At 36.6% G+C, this 25,534-nt stretch overlaps 1 protein-coding gene across 2 annotated transcripts in view; it reads right to left on the reverse strand.

The window, feature by feature from the left end:
- GRM7 (glutamate metabotropic receptor 7) overlaps positions 1–25,534 on the reverse strand; it is a gene marked incomplete at both ends in the record, with an annotated part of 875,705 nt that overhangs the window by 600,543 nt on the left and 249,628 nt on the right. For both annotated transcript variants that reach the window (XM_080824214.1, XM_080824213.1), the window contains one exon: positions 11–227. In XM_080824214.1, the coding sequence (XP_080680340.1) occupies positions 11–227 (217 nt within the window). The remainder of the gene's footprint in view (positions 1–10; positions 228–25,534) is intronic.

Here is a 25,534-nt window from a genome sequence, read left to right on the forward strand (position 1 = left end):
CTCTTCCTACCTGCCTCTTTGGAAATCTGCGTGAAGGATTCCACACCTTTCTCTCCATAACTCCCTTCAGATGCGAGGGTAGACACGTAATTCCAGCCTAGGGCCTTTACAATGTCCACCATAGCCTGAGCTTGGAAGGAGTCGGGTGGGACCACACGAGAGAAGAAGTCGTAGCGTCGGTCATCACTTAACTCAGGTGCTGTTGATGCATAACTGATCTGGGGGATCTGGAAAGAAAGGAAAGCACCACATGAGAGAGCACAGGACCAGGATGTGAGAGATTCATTTATACTTAGGATAATTCGCTCAAAATACAGGGCTTGAGCTCCAAAGAGGATGTGTGTATTAGCAAACAACACCCTGCAACTGTGAACCATCTAAATGCAACCAACTACTTTCAGACAGCACAAAAGGGTATACTTTTGTGCCTTGGCCTTTTGTTTCCTCCTCAGAGAGAAAGAGGATGGCATGGGAATCACATGAGTCATGGTGCTTAGGAGAAAAGAGTTTGCAAACATTCTGACCAACACTTAGAATCATGCTTTACTTTTTGTTACTGATATATTTATTTGAGAGAAAGAATGCAAGCAGGAGTAGGAGGGAGGGGCAGAGGGAGAGGGAAAAGAAGGCTCTCTGCTCAATGGGGAACCAGTCATAGGTTTTGATCCCTGGACCTCTGGGATCATGACCTGAGCCAAAGGTAGGCGTTTAACCAACTGAACCACCAAGGTGCCCCCATGCTTGACTTCTTAAAAACTATTAGACACCACCACCACCACCACCACCACAAAAACACAACTGCCTAACTGGAATCTGTATAGAGATTGGTTTAGTTGACCCAGCTCATGAATATTGGTGGAAGTCATTAGACATCTAACATTGAGTACCAACCATCTGTGAAGAAATACCTAAGCGAGCTGCATGCATTATTTCATGTATTATTCACAAGAATATTATGAAGTAGCTAAGTAACACCTGAGAACCAGGCCAGTGGGTTCCTTGCCACAAAGCCTTCACTTCAGTATTCCCTGTACTCTGGAGGGCCTTCCTCAAAATTTCCTAAGCTCCTCTTTGGGTGATGATAGAGGCCTGGCAGTTCTGCTTGTGTCAAGCCCATAGGGGTGTCTGATTCCCATTTTTCCATTTAGACAGTCCTCCGGACCCCTACCATGCACGGTATTAACCAGGTGTCCCAAAAGCTCTAGAACTTATACCTGTGAGGATCAACCTAGGCCCCAATAGCAGCCCCCTCGTTCCAGAAGGGTGGCCTAACATGCAGATTTCTCCCATTACCTGATACAGCACTTGTTTCCTAAGAGTGCATGAGATTAGGCTATCTAAGAAGGCCTGACATCCTGATTTTAGCTCAAATTATGTATACATAGAGAGGCCCTACAAAAAATGTTTGCTTACGATTCCAAATACCCAAGAGGAAACCCCGAATTAGCCATCAGTTAGGACCCTGCCGTAGGTTCTAACTTCAGGACCTCTAAACCACTTATGATTACAATACATTGCCCCCTTGGTCTTCTAACTTCAGCATGCAATAGACTATGATTGGTATCATTAATCTGCCTGTAAGAATGAGCAACTTCACAAAATTCTGCTCGCATTCTCTCCCAGAACTTACTCTTGCTTTATCATATGGATTTCTCAAGTATCTACAGGCCAGTTTTGATCTTTGCTCAAGCCAAGCCCAAAGGTCACTGTGCTCCAAAAATGCCAAAGCTACACTCCAGTCGATTCTTTGAGCCCTGAAAAATTCTACTCAGTGTTGATCTATTCCTCTCCTTCCAGTGAAGTTTGCCTAAAGTAAACCCATTTACTGTTGTTTAAAGCTGGTTACCACCTCTGTAAAGCTCATTTTTCTAAGAACGTTTCTAGGTCATCATTACTCCCAAGTCAGACAGCCCTGACAATAGGTATACCCACCAGGCAGCCCATCCTTGATGCATTTTCCTCCTTGTCCACTGGGGGCACTGTCACTGATTCAAAGCCCAAAACCAGTGTGACAAAGTCCACTGATAAGGAGAAACTCCTTGTAGTAGTAGGTGTTGTGAGGTGTAATGGAAATAAAATGGGATTTAGTATTGACAGGATCTGGAACCAAAGCCTGATGTTTCTCTTCATGACAGTGTGCTCTTGTGAAGTTGTTTTTTTGTTTGTTTGTTTGTTTTAAATTTAATGAGGTATCATTAACAAAAGGTTGTTTTGAGAGATAAGAATAATGATTATGCTATGCTTAGCGTAATGCTGGGACGGACTGGTTGATTCATACATAGGGGTGATGATAATCAAAACATACAATGGTGCATCTTTCCTTACTAAGTTTACCCATTACTCATACTTGACTTCCTAAGTACTCCGTGACACATTATCACATACATTCTCCTTACTAAGAACATTTTTTATATATTTCTGTCATTATTGCTTTAGAAATAATGCCTATTATTTATCCAACTCTTTCTTACAGCCAGTTATGTTCTAAAAGTTTCCTATGCATGAGTTTATCTAACCATCAGTAAGTATTCTTTACTATATTAGATTACTACCTCATTTTATATAAGTGGAAACTGAGAGTTCAAAGTAGAATGTGACCTTGCCTCAAGTCACAAAATTGTAAGAAAGAGAGCAGTACTCACACCTGAAACTATCCGGTGCGAACTTCTGAACTCTCAACTATGATACTTTGCTGTATTGCTGGTAAAACATTTTAATAAGAAAATAAAACAAGGAAGGCAAGTAGATTTCTGGAGTCCACAGCACTGACTACAGAGCCACTAAATGTTTTTTAGTGATCATTCTTAGACTGTTACTCAAACATTTTATGTAAACACCTTGTTGAAGCCTATACAGATATCTTAGTAAAATGAGCTCCATATGTTCCATTTATCATTCCAAGGTTATGAATTTTAGGTAAGGAAAACATCAAATGAGTAAAGACTCTGGGTGGAAAAAAAAAAAAAAGGAAGGGATTAAAGGGAGGGACGAAGAGAGAGGGAGAGAGGAGAAGAGTGGGGAGAGAGACAGACTTTTTCATATAAGAAATAAAAAGGAAAGAAGCCAAGCATGTCAATACATTTCCATCAATTTCAACTTGTGGAAATGTGAAAACTTCATGCTGTTGCACAGATGCCTTTGCTGCCAAAAGCCCTTTCTACCTTTGAGACAGTGCTAATGAAGATATATCCAGCCCTCTACTTGAATTTGCATTTATGTAGCTGCTGTAAAAAATCAGAATTGTAAAGCACTCCCAATACAAGTGCATTTTCTAAACTGTATCCCAAATTTAGTGATGAAAATCCTGGTGAAAAAATTTCTTCCCTCACTACCATGCATCCTTCCAAAGTGGTCACTAACTGAGGTCTATCTCTTTATCATAAATAAGACATATCTCCTGGTTTAAGACTCATATGCACCTTTAGGATCATGCACACAACTTATACACAGTGTACTTATTCCTACATTATGCATATTTAGAATAAGGAATGAAAGAACAAACGGATTTCATTTCTGTGATAAAAATATAGCTGCATAAGGTATGCCTCCTCACAGTAAGAGGGGAGAGACTGCAAGAATTTATGTAACCTATGAAATATGATGTTACTTACTTAAGTAATGTGTTGCATATTTAGGTACTTGCTTTCAAAATAGTATTTAAGCACACCAAGCAATTATTTTGAAGTGTATGTTATAATTGGTACCTAAAACTGGCCAAATTATTTTTAGTCATCTCCCATAATTGACCTTCACACTCTCCTTGATACCTTAGCAATACTTTCTCTTCCTGCTACTGAAACCCTCCTGTCCATAGTAATGCAGAATTGATCTTTTGATGAAGAAAATTTAGTGTAATAATACTTTGGCTATAGAAAAGTAGATATTCTATTTCTCTTTGAGACTTCCTTTCTCTGATTAAACAAAAAACAAATTAAAAAAAAAACCCACTAAGGTGTTTTTTTAAAAGGGTTTATTTATTTATTTTACAGAGAAAGAGCACAAGGGGGGTGGAGGTGGGGCAGAGGGAGAGGGATAAGCAGACTCCCCACTGAACAGGGAGCCTGGACCTGGACCTGGACACCGGGCTCAATCCCAGCTTCCTGGGATTAAGACTTGAGCCAAAGGTAGATGCTTAACTGACTAAGCCACCCAGGTGCCCCAGGCACTTTTAATCTTTACCATAGGACTAAATTTTCATGTTATTTTATTATTCTCTATTCTTCATAAAAATTTGCCTATGACATAAATATGGTTTTGTTAATGATGAGCCCCAAAGAGGATTGGCGATATTTATAATCCATTGTAATTGTTTAGAATGAACTTGTACTTTTTCTTAGAAATGAATATTATTTGTGAAAAATAGAGAAATGAAAGGAAAATAACTTTAATGACTTCATCCCTGTTAACATTTTATCTCTTTATCATTTTTTTGTTTGTGCATGTGGGTATGCACATATATATTATAAAGTATGAAAATGTGAGTCTTAATCTCTTCTTTCCTCCTCCCTTTACCCCCAGCCTTTCATATCTCTTTCTCATTCTTTTTGGTTGTATCATATGCTCAGCTAAACCTAATCTAAGCCTAATGTTCACTGTTGAGTGTTTAAACATTTTCCAAGTTTTTGCTACTAGAAAAAGAAGAAGAAGAAGAAGAAGAAGAAGAAGACGACGACGACGACGACGAATCCTCAAAGCTAATTTTGTGTAGATATCCATGAGCATTTTCTTAGAATATTGTTCAAGTCCCTACCCTCACCAATGTGACAGAAATATTTGAAGCTTACATTTAAATATTTCCCTATATGGGAATTATTTGGGATTATTATAGAAGGTAGACCAGCAATCTATAGTGACCTCTCTTAAATGGTTAATTACTTGCCACAGCACCATATATTAAATAAATAATCATTCTTTATTGATGAGAAAGACCATCTCCTGTCACGTATTAAATTCTTAAGTATCCTTGGATCTTTGGAGTGTATTCTCATTTCACTTTTCTATCTTCCACGTCTTGGGGCAGTATTTTATTATTTTAGTTCTTATAAGCATAGAAGATTTAGGGCTCTATTAGTTGGAACATATCCTCTCTTCATAGATGCTCTTTTAAAAATGACCACAGGCAATCACACACGTTTAATTTTCTAGCTGAAATTTTAGCATAAATTTTTTCAAGTTCATAATAAAGTTTCATTAAGATTTTGATAAGAGGGGCACCTAGGTGGTTCAGTGGGTTAAAGCCTCTGCCTTCAGCTTGGGTCATGATCTCAGGGTCCTGGGATAGAGCCCCGCATTGGGCTCTCTGCTCAGCAGGGAGTCTGCTTCCCTTCCTCTCTCTCTGCCTGCCTCTCTGCCTACTTGTGTTCTCTGTCAAACAAATAAATAAAATACTTTAAAAAAAAGATTTTGATAAGAATTACATTATATTTATAATTTGGGAAGAATTGATACATTTATAATATTTTATTTCCCCTATGAGAAAATAACTATTTTCATCCATTCTGTTGTTCATTTTTTTCTCTTAGTAAAATTTTATGACTGTCTCTATGTAGGCACACTGTTAACTTTATTTCTAGGTAATTGGTATTAACTTTATTTGTAGATAATTGTTATTTTTATTGCATTATGAATGATATAACATTTTCATTTTGTTTTCTATTTATTGCTGGTATACAGAAATCTATTAATTTTGTATATTTACTTTGTGACTTACACCCTTGTTAAAATTCTTATTAGTTTTAATAGCTTTCAGTTTATTTCCTTGGGATTTTCAGGTAGGGAAGTTATATTATAAAAATTCATTTAGTTTTATTTTCTAATTACATCAGCTAAAAAAATCCAGGAAAACAAAAATGATAATGGTGAAAACAGCTTCCCTTTTTCACATTTCTCAAACTGAGCATTGAAAGTCGACTAGCATTTATTTTTATTTCTTATCTTAAGAAATATATAGTCAAATGAAGAATTAAAACTATCAGTTAAAATCTTATTTTGCAAAACAAAACAAAACAGTGTTTAGATAGAACTCATAGTACTCTAAGTGTCTTCAAAGAGTAGAAAAAGCATCCACCTCCACCAAGCCTCTTTTTTAAAGAAAATCTCAATTTCTCCAATTATTTCTCCCAAGGTATGAATCAGGTGACAATAATCACAAGATGGAAACTAGTTTCAAGTAATCAAGTTTTTGAGCTATTCTCACACCTGAAAATTGTCATTTGAAAGCTATGTAGAAGCCAAATTCCTTGACCCTTTTTAAACACTGAAAAGCAAACAAAATAAAAACAGCAATAAAACCATCATTCTTCAAGTTATCAGATGCAACATTTCTCAAACCCATATATTACTCTTAAAATAGAAAAGAGAACAACCAAACAAAATCCCAATTCACTCTGGTCTTACTTTAACCTTTAAACTATGTATGCACATTTATTTAAGAATTCCTATAAATCTAAGAGAAGTAATACCAGGGGGAAACTAATTTCAAGAATTTTCAAGAATAATTAAATGGGCATTTAAATAACTTATATCTTCTTTATCTTCTAAAAAATTCAAGTTCATTTGTATCTAACAAATATAGTGACTGTGGTACCTGATTTGTTTGGCATACAGACAGAGTAATCAAGTCAATTCACATCCATTTCCTGGCACTCACAATCACTAGGAGGCCCACAAGGCTCTCTCCTAGCCTCCAATGTTCTCCCTAGAAAGCCAGAGTTCATGGGAAGGTCAACTGATGAGTTTTGAAACACTGTGGTTTTCCTTTGGAAATAAGTGTCACAACTTTCAGTATGCTGTTAGTTACCTGTGTAATTATCTGTTTATTCTTCTCTCCTTTGCTGGAGAAAACTTAACCCTGACCTTGTTCATCATCGCCACTAGATAGCACTGTGAATGACTAAGCCAGCAAATGAATGAATAGAATAATCATAAGAGAACAGAATCGTCATCTACTTGGTTGGTGTGGGCCGAGGGACCCACAGGAGCTGGGAGTTATCCAAGTCTTTGGTGGACCTGTGACTGACAGGTTTAGGCATGGACGCAAATGCCTTCTTTTGCCCTTTTTCCCCCTTGGCACACTATTCCCTTAGGATTTCCTTCCTCTTCATTGGAATGTAGAACAAGCTGACATTGGTTGGGGATTCAAAGGTAAAGGAACTTAGGAAATCATTTAGACTGTTCATTCTGTTTTTTTTCTCTTAGACCTAAGATTTGATAATTCTGGGCACCACTGGGCAGTGCCCAGAGTTCAGTCTAACAGTGCAAAATATACTTAAATTTATCATTTTAAATAGGGTCATTCTGCCCTGCTGTCTCCTTAGCTTTTCTCCCTTCCCCAACTAGGCTTGGATGTCAGATGAAAGAAGCAATTAGTATTTGGCATCCCATGTCCTTGATTCTAGTTAAATGTCTTTGCTCAATGTTAACATTGTCATAAGCAAATTAAAATAGGGGGTAAAAAAGGGAATAAATTAAACATATCTAGAGAAAATAATTCTATGCTGCGTCTAATAGAAAATCAAATGAATGTGTGATGTACTTTCACTTTTCAAGTGTTGACAAGATTGAAATCTACTAAACTTAATTTATCCCATAATTACTGCAAAGTTAAACATTTCTAGGCAAAGGGATACCTTGGGCTTGGAATCAACACTCTTTTAAGCATCACCTTAGTGTCCAAATCTGCCAAAATAATTGAAAACCCAAATCCAGATTTGGACTGGATTACTCTAATGTTTTTAATCAAACTGTTACCATTAATCCAACATAAACTTGATACTCTTTAAAATAAATTCTTAAATATTTACAAAATGAGAGACCCATTTCACTTATTTAGAAAAAAATGGAAGACCCGAAATTGGTTCAATGCATTTTGAACTTCTTCTTTATATTAGAAGGACAGTGCCTATGACAAGGTTGGTTACCTGGAAACTTGTTATTTTTGTAAAACTGAATGAGGTTTATGGTCCCATGTTCCTGGGAAATCTGCACAGCAAGGAAAGGAAATACAAAATGTACTAATGCTTGTTCCAGAGGGCAGTTTCCACAAAACTTCTTAAAGACAATTTTTGAAAGTATCATGTGCAATTAAGATAATGCTTCAGTGTACCTGTTGAGATATTAATGAACTCCCAGTGGGGCATTATTAAGTTCACAGTTAGCAGTAATTTCACTCTTAGTTCTTATTAAGCTTTATTGATATGGATCTGAAAAAAGGGAAAATGAATGAATAAACCTTTCAGGTTCATTCTTTGAAGCATTCTCTTCAATTTATACTTATCTCTTCCCTTGATAATATCTGAGCTCATATAAGGATGGCTGGACTTCAATCCTGATTTTTGGCGGTATTTATTTATTTCAAAGTATTGAGTAATGATTAATAACTTTCAATTTGTCTAATATCTGGAGTTTCATTCAACTTTAAATTACTCACAAGAGATTATCATCAAGTATTTCAACTATTTTTCCTTCATCTTTCATTTCTTTAATTGCATAACACCAAACACCTTCAACAATCTGTGGGTGGTAATAACCATCTTGGCAACCAAGTAGTTCTATGTGTGAATTGCAAGCCAAATTTGTATAATACATGTTTCAAGAAATTTATCTCTAATTTGTTTTATTACAATTTCTTTATTAAATCTCTCTATATATTGGGCTTTTAGATGTGTGATACTTTACATATGTAACCTCATGAACTTTGGCAACAACCTTTCTAGATAAAAATATTACCATCATGAGTTTCATTGTTTTGCCTTCTTCTCTAGTTTCTAGAATTGCTGTAAAAATGACTGTATTTCAAAATCCAGATGTTGGCACATGTGGCCAAATAGAACACATGATTCATATAGCCATTGAGTCAAGGGGAACAACATCTGATCTAGACTAGTCTGATCTAGACTAATGTGGATAAATGAGATGTAATATAAAGGCAAAGTGGGGCAACCTAATATTTTACACCTCTCATAGTTGGCAAATGTTAGGAACGGTTAGGAGATGTCCTAGGAACGTCTGTGTGTCACTTAGAACATGTCTAGCCACTGCATTTTAAATTCAAGTTTTAGAATAATCCCCATTTTTTAATTTTATTATTTTTTTTCAATTTTTTAATTTAAATTCAATTAACTAACATATAATGTATTATTGGTTTCAAAGGTAGAGGTCAGTGAGTCATTAGTCATATCCAGTGCTCATTACATCAAGTGCTCTCCTTAATGCCCATCACCCAGTTACTTCATTCCCCTACCCATCTCCCCTCCAGCAACTCTCAGTTTATTTGCTACGATTAAGAGTCTCTAATGGCTTATCTCCCTCTCTGGTTTCATCTTGTTTTATTTTTTTCCTCTCTTCTCCTATGATTCTGTTTTGTTTCATAAATTCCACATATGAGTGAGATCACATGATAATTATCTTTCTCTGATTGACTTATTCCGCTTAGCATAATACACTTTAGTTCCATCCATGGCACTACAAATGGCAAGATTTCATTTTTGATGGCTGCATAGTATTCCATCATATATCTATACCACTTCTTCTTTATCCATTCATCTGTCAATGGACATCTGGGCTCGTTCCATAGTTGGGCTATTGTGGGCATTCTTGCTATAATTGGGGTACAGGTGTTCTAATCTTCAAACTCTATCTTGGCACAAGGTCCTCCAGCATTCAGGACTTCTTTTAAGCAGCTATGCTCTTTTTTTCTTCAGACAATGCTTTCAGGATTTAGTTAACTTTGGACCAAGCTGATCCATACTTCCAAAGGACTCAGTGATTGGTTCTATGATGGACTTTCATTTTTTTTTTAATCTAAATCTGGAAAATATATACTGGTTTAGTAATTCCTATCTACTCTGATCTTCAAGAGTCACCTGTCTACCTCCCCAGCCATGTTCCACGTGGGAAACCCTACTTTATGTAGACATGAAAACACCAAAGTAGGAGAGGAACAGGATCTAGATTGGAGCCTCTCCTTATTTTTCTACCTGTTTGTATTCACTTCCTTCTCGGCACTGCCTGGATGCGCACAAGGGAAACAAGGGGGTGATGTTTTCTTAAGGGTCCTGAGACCATCATAATTTTGTTGAAGTCACATTCTTGACATCCTGATTCTAATAAATCAGTGTATAAAGTCCTTGGGGGGGTGGGGGGGAACATGTCTATCTACATTTCTTATGACCATAAATACTCAAGAAGGGGCACCTGGGTGGCTCAGCGGTTAAACATCCAGCTCTTGACTTCAGCTCAGGTCATGGTCTCAGGGTCATGAGATCAAGCCCTGCATCAGGCTCCACGCTCAGTGGGGAGTCTGCTTGAGATTCTCTCATTCCCTCTCTAAAATAAATAAATGAATCTTAAAAAAAAAAAAAAAGACAAAACAAAAAAGAGAAAGCTGGAACTTTTAGATGGTTAACAGCAGCCAGAAGAGCAATAACACATGTAATTCCCATCAAGGTAGACAAGCTCACCAGGGTTATTTTTCTACCCATAAAATGGGTTTAATCATAGGAGCCCAAGCTACATTACAGGGTAAAAGTGAAAGAGCTACAGAACAAAAATTTGACATGTCATACATGGCATACAATGCTGTTTTGTCTGGTGATAATTTGCTTAAAGAAGCATCCTACTTAAAAGTGTGTCTGGGGATATGTATGTATATAGTATACAGACAGGATTTCCAAGGACTTTTGTAGATTAGATAAATATCTCCACCCACAGTTCCACAGCATTCAATGACAAAGTTAATGGAGACCTTTCTGATACCCCTAACATGGCACCACAGAAGTTATCAGCATTGCTTTACTAGAGAAACAGAAGAAAATAACCTTTCAGTCTTCTTCCTGATCCTACACATCTATGAGTTATCTCTGGCCAGTATTCCTGCAGACAATCACATATCAAGAAAGAAAAAAAAAAGTAACCAAAGTAAGTGTTACTTCAACATTTCTCATATTTATTAGATATGATCCTAGATCTCTTTCAGGCCATGGCGGCCAGAGTCTCACATCTAGAGTGTGGTTTACCGAACACCAAAGGCTGACTTTTGAGGTATTCCACTAGCAATATAAATGTCAACCGTCTGTAGAACGGGATTCCTTAACTTTGCTGCTATTGACTTCTGGGATCAGATAATTCTCTCTTGTGGTACAGGGAGGGATCATCTTGTGTGGTGTAGGATGGTTAGTGGCATCCTTGACCTCTGTCACTAGGTGTCAGTAGCACAACCTGCAGCTGTCACAGTCAAAGATGACTGCAGACAACACAAAATATCGCCATCTCTGTGTGTGTATGTGTTGGGGCAGTCAGAGGGGGCCGGTGCAGGGGGTGAAAAATTGCTTCAGTTGAACCAGTTGAGGTTTGTGTGTGGAAAGGACAATGGTAGTCACAACACTTGGTCACAAAATAAAAATGAAGAGATATTTTTAATGTCTTGCAAACTCAGCTTTACATATTTCCCCCTCTACCTGCCAATCTTTCCCAATTTCCCAATGCTCTGTGCATTTCCCTGTCACCTTCAATTATCTGGTCTCTCAAAAGAATGTATGGAGATAAGCAACCGACATGCTCAGTCCTTCACATGGACACGGCCAGAAACTTCTTAAAGTGAAAAAGAAAATAAAATGAAATCCAAACTTATTTTCTCTCTGAGAACCATTGCTACCTTTATAATTATGTTCTAGTCCAGTAAAATGGAGTATTGAAAATGGACTACTACAGTTAATTGATGTTGTAGTAAACTAGGTGCCATGGTCTATGTGAATTTCAGTTTTTAAGAAGTTAGGGCACAATGAAGTGCACAAAACAGAAATGCTATTGAACATGATGCAATCTTTGCTTAATGACTTAGGAGCCTTTTCAGGGTCTGGCAGGGCTCTAGGTACATTAATTCTCATTGTATAAGACTACAGATGTAGATGTTCCAGAAGGTGAAGTTAAATCTGTGCTGATCCTTTGATTCCCTGAAAGAGGCTTACTAGACAAAAATTCCTTATTTACTTTTTTTCTCTTCTACAAGGGAGGGAAAGCTATGCTGTTTATTTTAGCTTTTATATGACTTATATTCTGAGTAAACAAGAATTTAGGATCTATTTATTAATACAAATGGGATGATTCATCAGATTCCTGCATAATAAATATCATTTAATTTAGGTAATATGATACTATACTAGCACTAAATGACTAGATTTTTTTTTATTTGTAAATTTAGGAATTGTAGGTTTAAGAATTAAGGAGATAGACCAGCTTTAGGGAGAATGATGATTTAATATGCAATTATATTTGAAACCACTTTGGTGGGGGAACTGGTCTAAATGAAATACAGAAATGTTAGCATTTAAATTCAAAATTTGGAGAAGATATGACCAAGATGGGCTGTTTAAGCTAATTGGAAGACAGGAGGCAGATATCCCCCAGCAAAGGAACGAAAGAAAGTCTCTGGTGAAAACAATGCATAGAGTAAGACATGGGATTCTTTTGAAGAAAGCAGAGGAACTTGCATAACTTGAGAGTAGAATCCATAATTCCACTTGCTTTAAAGCTGGAGAAAGAATAGGGCAAAATGATGAAATAAAATGAATACCTATCTGAGTTTATTTTGTTACTTCTATTATAGTAATAACTTTTACACACTAATAAAATACACAGAACCTTTCTGACATCCATTTTTGCATTCTCAGAAGAAGAATAAGGAGATACAAAGGGAGAAATCTCAAGAGTTACTAGTCCCAGGTACCTGGTGTGTAATAACTGAAATGTTCCTTTCATCAACAATGTGTCACTGATCCTTCAACAAAGTCTCTGTGACAAAAGTTTTTCATGGTTTCACCTGACACCTGAAGAGGGGTATTCCCTAGTTTGGGGAAATGAGGAATTTGGTCACTTTGTTAGTAGGTATATCTCCTGCCTATAGAACTCAAGCGTTGGAAGAAGCAGTAAAGCTGAGCATTTGTCTATTTTTTTTTTTTTTTCTTTCCAGTCCTTCTTCCTAGTTCCTGGATGGGCATGGAAGAATAGAAAAGGAAAACAAATGGTAAAGATTTTGGGAGGACAAAGTCTCACCCAGAGGTCCAAAATGTTGGTGAAGTTCATCTGTGGAGTTAGTAGTTGTTGATATAATTGTAAACTATTTGAATTTACATTAAACAGAACTGTCAACCGTAAGTAAGGAGAACTTGTACTGGCTTCTGCACTCATGTCTTTCATTGACCCAGATATCTCCCTCTGGAAAGAAAAGTACTGCATTCATCTCTATGTTAGCTTCAGTTTTGGGGACCTGGAACCAGGTGACTAATTCTTGGTTAAGCATATGTGTGATAAAATACCCCTGTAAGATTTCCAGGATATTTTGCAGACTGGAATAGCCTGATAAGTTCTCTTCACTGTACATTGTTGCAAATATTGATTTGTTCTGGAATTTACCATTTTTAATATTCTTTCCCTATATCCTGCAAGTTCTACTATCACATCACCTGCCACCATATCATCATCCAATTACCATGATTGCATATTTTTTTTACATGTAATTATATTTTAGGTTGACTGCTTCCTGTGGAGATTGAGGGAGAGAGAAAATATCACCAATGGCAGTACCACACCTGGATTTTAACAAGGTTGCTTCAGGAAAGATTTTGAGACAGATCTGCTAATCTCCTCCATAACACATGGATTCCTATTAGAGTCAAGTTCTGCCTGGACGTGGGCATCATATCCTTTTCCTGATCTTGTCCTTTAGATGCCAGGTTGCAAATGGCAAAGGAAATGATGCTGGTACTAATGGAGTCAGATCTCTACTTCTTCCAGGAAAAAAGTAAAAGATACTTAGGCAATATAATTTGTGAAAAGTCACCTTGTCACAGTGTTACTGAAAAAATTATTAGAATCACATCTTTTGATTCTTACAGTGATGTTTCAAAAATCCATACTGTTTTAAGTGTGTGATCCCTCTGTACATTATATTTCAAAATTAAAAAGACTCATTTTGGCTTTTATCCAATACCAATTATTAACTGGTTTGGTTTCAAAAATAGAAAACTCAAAATAACAGTTACTCATAAACATGTGTTTTATATGAGTCATATAAAATGGTTTATGTGTTTATATGTATAAAATGTTTTATATGAGTCATATAAAATAAGTTGATAGGTAAACAGCCCAGAGCTGGCAGAATGGCAGGACACTCCCATCGTCACCAGGGAACTAGGCACTTTGTAGTTTCCTGCTCTACCATACCAGCATATCAATTCCATCTTCAACATCACTTATGGTTCTGAAGGGTATCAAAGCTCCAGCAATGATAGACTCATTTGAGGCAACGATATGGGAGATGTGGAAAAAGACAAAGGGGCACATTTTCCAGTGAGATGAAGTCTTTCTAAGACATATTTCCAGCCTTGCATGTAACATTTCCACCTATGTTACTGTTCAAAAGAGTCTCATGATCATAACTAGTTGCAAGAAAAAAAATGTTTTTTAATGTAGTCTTTTAGTCATGTACATTGTCATCTCAAATAATACTGAAGCTTATTACTAAGGAAGAAGAAGGAATATAGACAGAGTGGCCATTACCTACCACAATCTTGAAGGATGGATAAGTCAGCCATCTGCATCTCGAGGCCATGGGACTGGTAAGTAGATACAGTTGACACTTTAAGTCTGATTAAACTAATCTCCAAAACAATTGTGGACAAAACAAAGAAGACAAAGTAGTAGTCAATAATTAATTCCCTAGTAGGATATTAACTACATATTGACCATAGGAGATAAAAGATGTTGGGAGTACATTTCTACTAACATTATCCTACAATGACCTCCAAATAGTATTCTTATTCCACGAAGAGAGTCCAGGCATTAAATTGGTGTGTTTAATGGCATGGCCTTTATAATTTCCCAATTCTGCTAGAAACATCCATGAAAGTTCACTAAACTTTTCCAATCTTCTCACACCCAAGACTCTTTTCAAATGTTTTTAATATGAGTAGGTTTACTATTCATTCAAAAAAAAGTTTCATTTTATTTTCTCTCAACTTCAGTTTAAAGGCAACATTGTGATTATTTGGGGGCTTTTTTTTTTTCTTTTTCTTTCTTTTTTTTTTTTTTGCCATAGCAATCCTTCATGGATTATAAAGACAGCTCCCTTTACTTATTGTGCTTCAAGTAATTAAGGAAATTACAATTCTTGATTTCTGTGCTACCAAGGGCAGGAAAACAGCTATAGCTATAAACCATCATCCCAAATGAAGAACCCATGAGAGTCAGTGTCATCATTATCAGCCCAAGTATCTTGGATCAATGAGGTACAGATACTAGGTATCGGGTTTTCAGCAGTCAGACTTTCATGCATGTTTATATTCATGCATAGAAAGTAAAATAAAATGAATGAAAAGATCATTTCTTAGCTAAAATGCCAAGCAGAGTTATGAAGATACATTTCATTTCTTATAGTGAATAAATATACTTTAAAAGAAAGCCACAATCAAATTTTAAGTGAACTCAAGATCTATACTGTAAGTAATTCATTTTGAAAGTTAAAGAACTACTATGCCAAGTAGAAAGTTTCTTCTACTTTCTATCCAATAGTGATCATTTTGTTTTTCATCTGCCAGATTTGTTGAAAGCAAAGGACCCCATATGTGTATTTAATTTTGACCTCTTCTAGTCTTCCCTTAGCCATATTTCACCTTATCTCTCTAAAATTACAATGGATAAAGAAGATGTGGTCCATATATACCATGGAGTATTATGCCTCCATCAGAAAGGATGAATACCCAACTTTTGTATCAACATGGATGGGACTGGAGGAGGTTATGCTGAGTGAAATAAATCAAGCAGAGAGAGTCAATTATCATATGGTTTCACTTATTTGTGGAGCATAAGGAATAACATGGAGGACATTGGGAGATAGAGAGGAGAAGTGAGTTGGGGGAAATTGGAGGGAGAGACGAATCATGAGAGACTGTGGACTCTGAGAAACAAACTGAGGGTTTTGGAGGGGAGGGATTGGGAGGTTGGGTGAGCCCGATGGCGGGTATTGCATGGACCACTGGGTGTGGTACATGGATAATGAATTCCAGAACACTGAAAAGAAATAAAAAATAAATAAAATGCTCTAAAAAATTACATTGTGTGTGCTCCTACTTAAAAGAATCCTCTTTACCCAGGCTGGCACTATTATACCTCAGAGAAAAAGCTCTGTTTTCATTCTGATCTAATCTATCTCCACACCAAAATCAACAAACATATTAAGGAGCTCTGGCTTCTCCACTTCTTGTAGAAAACTTGACAGATTTGAAAATTCGTCATTTGGATTAGGCAAATGATATTGGAAATACCAAAAATGTGAGAAAATCCCAAGATAGTTTCTCTTAGGTTTTAGAATAAGATAATTATACATTTCCCATGCATGTGTAGTATAAATAATGTTTACTATCATTACTCTGTATATATTAATAATGACAGTACTCTATATTACATGTGACTTAAAGGATACATCTTCCTAGTTAGTATTAAGAAATATAAAACTAAAAACCTGAATCTATCCTAAGAAATATTCTAACTAGATGCTATTCTGAAGACCATTAACGCTGGAGTAGAAGGCAGCCATCTTGAAGTTAACAGTTATTGGCGACAAGGTAAATAGATGATAAAGCACTGACTCTAATTTGTCTGAGGAGATGCCACACTGTTACTGGTGTTAGATGCTTTGATCTATTTTCTTTGTAGTGATGGTTTCTCTGATCCGTTCTGTTCACCTAACACTTCCCTGGAACCATCCTGTGGGAGATGTCAGGGACCCAAAGAGATAAAATCTCTCTTCAGGCATTTAGTGGGGAGAGAGCTATGACCTTATAAATATACAGTAGAGGTGGCTGTTCTCTAGAAATGCAAATAGAAGAATATCTTTCCCAAATATTGCCTTCCACATGCTCAGTAAAATGCCAGTATTAGATAATTTTTCAAGTGACATCATTTTTTTCTAGTGAAGTGATAACTCCTTCTAAAATTAGTATGAAGCCAATTTGGCGTAGTTTGTGGCTTCTGAACATTACCCACCTTTGCGTAACTTCTTTGAAATAGCACATTTAGATAACTGACGTTTACTTAATTCTTAAAAGCAAACTATGTGCGTCTTGCTCCCAACATCTCAGAGAAATGGTGTCCCAGTGCATTTTTAAATTTTTTAAAATTTTTAAATTTTGTATTTTTTTAAAGATTGATTTATTTATTTGAGAGAGAGAGAGCATGAGAGTAGAGAGGTCAGCAGGAGAAGCAGACTCCCTGCCAAGCAGGGAGCCCGATGTGGGACTCGATCCCAGGACTCCAGGATCATAACGTGAGCTGAAGGCAGTTGCTCAACCAACTGAGCCACCCAGGCACCCACCAGTGCATTTTTTAAAAAAGCTTATTTATTTATTTTAGGGAGGGAGGGAAGAGTAGAGAGAGAGAGAGGAAAAAAAAAAAAATGAGTGGGGGGAGGGGCAGAGAGAGAATCTCAAGCAGACTCCCTGCTGAGTGTGGAGCCCAAGGCGGAGCTAGATCTCAAAACCAAGGAGATCATGACCTGAGTGAAACCAAGAGTCTGGTGCTTAACCAACTGAGCCATCCAGGTGCCCCAAGCATTTTTTTTTTTTTTTTTTTTAAACAAACTACAAGTAGTCTGGCCATGAGGAAAAAAAAAAAAAAAATGAAGGAAAGCCACAGAGGTGAGAGAGATATGCTGACAGTAGAAATGAAGAGATTGATAAATAACAAACAGAAGGACAAAGTAAAAGAGAGGTAGAGGAGGGGGAGAAACAGAAGGGGAGGCAGTAACCCAAAATTTGTTTTAAATGGACAACATTTTTTATCTTGGAATGTTGAACTTTTTGTGAATTAAGGATTCCTCTAAGTTCCCCATGATGCACAGAGTAATTAAACTGGTTCCCCTCCAAACTCCACATAATCCAGGAAAAAGTGGAAGTTTATATAGGAAACAAAACACTGACAAGCCAGATGCCCAGGCATTTCTAAGCCTGATCATTTTTCAACCACCAAACCATACACCCATCAAACTTGATAAACTATCAGGGTTTCATATGTGACTAGTGGTTTCCCATAGCAATTTAAAATAAGCTATGCTGTCTAGAGCATGGCAATTAAAACATCAGGGCAATTTTAATTCATTGCTCTCCAACTGAGTGTCACACATTTGACCTCCACTGACGACTTAAAAATGGGAGTTTGAGTGCAGAGTTACGGTAATAGATGGCACTTTCAGAAAGATAATTTCAAATCTTAACAAAGTACCAGAGCACCAGCCTATTCTGGGATAGAAATCACGGAACCCATCATTAGTCAAGTTCACTTAAGGCTGGAGGCAATTTGAAACACCTGAGTAACCTTCCCAAAAAGCACATCTTCACAACCAGCCAGCACCTTTGAGCTATTTCCAATGTGACTTTTCCTCAGCTCCCAGGCTGCCCTGATCCCCTTTGCTTTGCAGCAGTAAAAGAGATTCTGTTTTTCTCCTCTTCTATTTCCTGACACTGCACAGAACAAATTATAATTAGGAAACCACCTGAGGGGAAGGTGACAATTCAGTTGTCAATTTTCATGGATAAATCCCATTTCTAACAACACAAGCAAGGCAAGCCTCTTACCCTCAAAATAGATATTTAGGGGATGCTACTGTTGGCTGGTTCACTGCCCTGAGAAGGAAGCAAACACAAAGATGACAGCAACTGCAACAACAGAGATGTGAACAAAAAAAAAAAAAAAAAAAGGCCTCTCACTATAAATATTTTCACTGCCAACAAGTCTCTAATGTGGTATGACGGAGTGATGTGAAACAGCCATGTTGCAAAGTACCCCTTATAAGGCTAAAACTAAAAGCTGTCACATCAACGCGTTGAATGCAGCCCAACAGGGCACTAGGAGATAAATGAGTGCAAGTATTCAAAAGGCAGAAAATAAGCAAGTGTGTAGCTTGTGGTGGGAATATTTAAACAGCCCAGCCTCATGTGAGATTTTAGCTCAGAATGGATTAAGGAGATGTTATAACTGTCTTATCTTTAATCATGTGGATGCAAGCTCTGAAAATCTGTTAGCCAAATAAATTTTTTTTAAAATCTCAGATTAATTTTTCTTATAACACGCTATCTTTATTCTACACATGCTCCACGAAAATCTACCCAGAGAGTGAGACACATATGCTAAAGGTAGGATGAGACCAAAGGTAAAGCAAGTATTAGAAGTAAAAAGAAGGACATTAATCTTAGGCTTGCATAGTAGGTCTCAGATACAAAAGCCATCATTAGCCTATGGGACTGAAACATACGTATATCTAGTTATTATCTTAAGATGTTATCTTGCTTTTGGACCCATTTTTCTTTCTCTTCACAAAAGTTTTTCATTTGAGGGGAAGGAGCCCTGGGAAGAAGTGGGTCTATTAATAAATGACTGTGCCACCCCCTTTTATTAAGGGAAAGTATAGTTGGTGTGACCTGAGTAATTAGAAAAGCTCCATATTGCTTATGTCTACTGTGACAAAGTAATTAATATCTTATCAGATAATTTTAAACAAAATTGTTCTGGGTTTATGAGGTTCCAAATCTGTGTCCAGCACTCCCCACCCCAGTCCATTTAATTCTCAATCACCATAGCTCTCCTCTGGGGAAGTAAAAGGCTATGGTACTCCCACATTTCTTCAAATCTAAGGCTTCTATATTTCACATGTTAATTTGCCTGAAATTGGGATGTTTCTTCAATCATGAAGTTGTCAGAATCAGAGAATACTGTCACTGATTAGTTTAGAAACTTCCGATTTAATAGTATCTTTTTCAATTATACCCTTAAAACACCAGAAAAACAATAGTTTCCACAGCAGCTTCATCACAAGCCATTATGTATCACAACAGGAGATGAGCAGTAGCAGATTGGGGGTGTGGAGAAAGGGGAAAAATAGACAAAACTTTCTGGATGAGAACAGGCAATAGGTCAAGATAAGGGCAGGGCATCAGGGAGGAAGACTGGGCCCAGGACACAATCCATTCTGAGTGAACCGGGAATATACTCAAAGTAGAACTGAGTAAAATGGAGACCCCCAAATTCAGGGTCAGGAAGCAGGATGACAAACGGATCTGCAGGAACTGATGACTAGAACAAAGGACAAAACAAGACTTAAGTGGCAAAGACAGATTTTATCAAGGAGGCAAAGAAGACCTAAATACAAAGGCATTTCTATTGTCTTCTAATGCCAGGAAGCATTGATCCCCAAGGCTGATGACAGAATTGCTATTGTGTCCCATTGGAATGGGCAGTGGCTGAAGCAGAAAAATAATCACTGATGTCCTGTATTATACAACAATGCAACCTATTTCCTTAAGAAGAGTATATGACAGTCATTGTAATGGTAGTTGGGACACCACTGTTCAAATATGCCACCTTCCCTAAGTCATTGGTCATCCTCATCTAAGCGGCTAAAAGAAAGAAGAGAAAAACCTGTTTGAAAGTTCCTGCCAAACATTACTGTGATGATAAAGAGAAGGAAAAAACCTAATTATCATTATTTTTAGCATCAGGTATACAATGATTCAATAATTCTATATATTACTCAGTACTCATTTTAATAGAGGTGGGAGAAGAAAGAAAAGAAAAGAACGCAAGATGAGCAAATCATTTGTGAATCACACATTCACCACTGACATATTCAAAGATGAGAGGTTTCTGACAATAGTGATTCTGATTTACCAATTCACTTTGGGAAAGGGTGCATAATTTCCATATGTGTCTCCACAGGGAAAATGGAACCTTTTCAAAAATTCCCAGAGATGCTTTTTATACCTACTAAGTTGTTCCTACTGCTGATTATTCAAGGTTAAACAGATGTCCCTCCTCACGATAAAATACTTGTGAAGAACTTACGAGCTGCTTTCAGTATTTATCTTAGACTTAAAAGCTATTATTTTTGAAAAGTAATTTGTACCTAATGGCAGGTATCTACCCCAGCAGATGTTTGCTAAATAACATGTGCTAGATGCATAAAATGTTCTTTTACTATTTTCAATAATTTAACATGTTAGGACTTAAATACCTTTAGCTCACAAGTACTTTCAAAGTAGAATAAAAGTTGAAAAATCATTGTATAAGTAAGTCAGCCATGGTTTTCAAAGCAGTTTCCTACCATTTTCTGTAAAAGTCATATTGGTAAAATATGCAGTTTTATGAAATTAGTTTACACAGTTTGAAGAGCTAATTACATTAAAACAAAGATAATAATATTTTGACTAATTCTTACTATGGTCTTAACAGTCATTTTATCTTTCAGGGAAAAAAAAAGGTTTCTGTGTTTTGACAACATATAAGTTTACTATATATGGTATTCAGTACATTTTGAGTCATTACTCAGCCTTCAAAATTTATGTAGTTTGCTCTTTATGGCTTTTTACTTCTTCAGTCGGGATAAAGAACTTACATTTTTGGCAAAAGGTAGTAAATTAGTAAATATTGCAGAAATGGCTACCGAAATGTCTACAATTGGACTGCTATGCCTCACTTTCCGAGTTGTGCATACCTACAGCTACTCAGGACCTATTTCTTAGCACGCTGAGGTCTGGTTAACCATATTGGTATTGTTCTCAGCATTATCCATAAGTTCCATCTCTGCTCCCTCATTGATCTCTCCACTATGATAGAGCCATGCACCTTATGTTCATAGATATTCAGTGTATGTTCAGTAGCTCTTTGGGCTAAACTGTCTTTTCACTGGGACTTGGTAAGAGATAGGAAAGAATGAGAAACAAGAGAAAAGATGGATTATGTTGAAGAGTTTGTGGTAAGGGTCTCCGGGAAGCTCAATCCATATTTGAATTTGGTAGTTTCTATAGACTGAATGCTTGTGTTCCCCCCAAAAGTCATATGTTGAAATCTTAACCTCCAATGACATGGTATTAGGATTTGCAGCCTTTGGGAAATGATTATATCGTGAAGGTAGAGCCCTCATGAATGAGATTAGTGCACTTGTAAAAGAGATCCCAGAGAGTTCCATTGTCCCCTCTGCCATGTGGTGACACAGTACGGTATGTAATGAACAAGGAAATGGGCTCTCAGCACACACCAAACCTGACAGCAACTTGATCTTGAATTGTTCAGTCTTCAATATGGTGGAAAATATATTTTTGTTGTTGTTATTTATATGCTGTTAGTCTATAGTATTCTGTTGCAGCAGCCCAAACAGACTAAGACAGTACTTAAATGCACTAGATTGGGTCACAGGTGTTTGAAAGAGTGTATCAAAGTGACTTCAAGAAGGTAATTCACAAATTCATTAATAAATCCAATATGTGACAAGCAAAGTAAGATAAACATAATTCTATAAAATGGATGAATGGATGGATGGATAGAAAAACCACACAGATAATCTCAAACTATAGCAAAGGTCAAATGGTCCTTCTTTTGTATGTGCAGCTGGGAAACATGGTCATTTAGTCACTTCCTTTTAGTGAAATCTGCCACAGTGTACAATGAGTTCTTGGGCCAAGACCAAATGAATATTACGGAAATAGCAGAAAGACGTGATGATAATACTCTTCCAGTTATAGTTCAACTCAATAAACATGTTATGAGATCTGTGTCAGGAACTCTGCTAGGGCTTGGAGCATGTGATGGCTAAGAGGCTTAATATGTAGCTTTGGATAGAGGGAAAAGTCACAATACAAAAGCATGATAAGTGTGGTGATTCTGTAAGGGCAGGATGTCCTTGGAGGAATAGTGAAGCGCACATAAGCTGCGACAGAACCTGATAACAATTTAAGAATTTAAGAATTTTATTCTACTTAAGTTTTATAATTCCAACTGTTCCAACAAAATCTACATTCTAAAGATTTTATTTATTTATTTGACAGACAGAGATCACAAGTAGGCAGAGAGGCAGGCAGAGAGGGGGGTTGGTGGGAAGCAGGCTCCCTGCTGAGCAGAAAGCCCAATGCAGGGCTGGATTCTAAGACCCTGAGATCATGACCTGCGCCGAAAGCATAGGCTTAACCCACTGAGCCACCCAGGTGCCCCAAATAAATAGTTTTGATCCAAGAACTTTATGGATTTGAGATTTGGGTTGGTTTTAGAAATGGGAAATAGCCTTTATTTAACACATGTTGTTGAAATTGTTTGTATATTTAATGTAATTTCTTTCTTTCTTTCTTTCTTTTTTTGCAATATATCTAAATACATGCAGTAGAATCCAAATATAATCTTGTAAATTTGCCATGGAGTTGATTGTTGCATAGCTCTTATGTTCCCACAAAACTATAAATGCATAATAGAAAATGTTTAGTACCTAAGGGCATTAGTCACTTCTATAGCAAGATAAGTATGCTGTGCAATCATCTGGGAAACATTAAAATTAATATTGACTATCATTATGATGAAGAATGAGTACCAAAAATCTTCCCGCTTTTCACTCCCTAAACATGCTCTGTAAATTAAGGTAGAGTTGGACAACTACATACTAATTCAAGATCTGGGAGCTTGAGATCTTAGAAATGCAGAACTCAAGTCCCCTATATGAATATCTCAATTTTTCCACATTTCACTCAGAAGTTTTTGTTTTTGTTATAGTTTCTCTGGCACGTGAATATTTCAGTCACTGCGTATATCAGCTTTTTGCAGCCCTAATGGTTTGCTTTCCCCTTTCTTCCTATTTTCATCCAGTGTTAGGTATCTCAAAGGTCTTCTATGTTCTTAAATATTATCATGGATTTTTTGTGCTTGTTTATTTCATCTCTCACTTGCCTGAGATTTATTTGCAAGACTCTGGGGGGGAAAGTCATCATTCGCTACCTCAATGAAAGATTGTCCTATCTAGAAAACCTTACAAGGAAAAAACATGTTAAATGAAAACAAGACAAATGTCATGTAAACACATTTTACAATGGGAGGAAATGAGCTATGTAAATCAGGTGCACCCATGATTTTCAAATGTGAGCTGAAGTCACCTTCTCAGATATTGACCTGATTTTGCTCTTCTTGGAATAAATCTAATTTTACTGAACAAATCTAAAAAATAATAAAATTATGTTTGTGTATAGATAACTAATTCCTGATTCTAGAATGTAAGAAAAGCCCAGAGGCCAGTTTTGAAAGGTTTTAGGGAGGTAAAAAAAATATATTATGGACAAAATCCATCCCTAAAAATAATAATATATCATAGGGAAAATGATCCTGGGGGAATTCATAAGAAAATGTGAGAGGATGTTACACAAAATTATACACAGCTCTAGGCTGCTAGAATAATATGACCGATCAAGCATGCACACACACACACGGACACAGACAGTTTCTAATAAGGGATCAATAATAAAGAAGTGGAAAATTTAACTGATTTTTTAATGAGAATTTAATAACAAAGTTGTTTCTAACTTTTAGAGTCAAGAAATAGCAATATTAATAGTTATTTAGGAGAGAAGAAAGAGATTAATTATTATTTTAAGGTAAGCCAAGATATTATCATAAATTTGACACTTCTAAGATATGAGTATAAATTCCTAGGTGGAATGCAATGTACATATGCACAGATTTGGGGAGGTAGGCATGTTAATATTCTTGTGATTTAAAACAAAACAAAACAATAATAACAACAAAAAATACCTCATTTATTTTTTAATTGTCTGTGTTTTTAAATCTGAAAAGCCAAAAACTATCTTTAGGAATTTCCAAAGGCACTGGTTCATCATCTTCAGGTGGCACCACAGAAACCACATGGAAAGATGGGATTTTTAAATCTCACCATTAGAAGAAAAGAATCAGTTTTTTTTTTTCATTCTCTTGTTTTTAACTATTATTTTAATAGGAATTATAAGGACTGAACTGGTCCAATACCAAAATTAACTATATATAATATCGCTTAATGCTACATCAAAAGCAAATCATTGTTTTCTGTAGTTTACATTTTATGGGAAAAGCCTAAAGTATAGACTAAATTTTATTCCTTATCTCAAAAAGGTTCTTTTTAAAAAGGATTTTATATATTTATTTGAGAGCGAGAGCAAGAGCAAGAGCAAGAAAGAGAGAGAATATGAGTGTGGGAGGGGTAGAGGGCAAGGGAGAAGCAGACTCCCCGCTGAGCAGGGAGCCTAACATAGGGCTCAATCCCAGGATCCTGAGATCACGACCTGAAATGAAGGCAGATGCTTAACCAACTAAGCCACCCAGGTCCCCCTAGTCAAAACTTTTTTTTTTTTTTAAATAGATAATTATGCATAAGGAAAATATTCTTCCTTTTGACAGAAATTTTTCCTCTTTTTTTATAATCCATGGTGATAGCTAATCTTCTTTCCTTTACTGGCTGTTATTTACAAGGCCCAAATGCTTCTGGCATCTGATTGAGGGAGAATCAGAATCATCCTATAGCTTTATAGACAATAAGAAACTGGAGTTTTAGCTTTAGGAAAGAAAGAAGTTACTCCTGGGTAATTTCTATGAGGCTGACATTTTCAGAAACTCATCTACTCTTTAGCACAAACACATAGGTAGTGACTGAGGCTTTAGTTTACAATTTCATCACTGAGGACCA

This window comes from Martes martes, assembly GCF_963455335.1.
Source record: "Martes martes genome assembly, chromosome: 1".
Classification (NCBI taxonomy): domain Eukaryota; kingdom Metazoa; phylum Chordata; class Mammalia; order Carnivora; family Mustelidae; genus Martes; species Martes martes.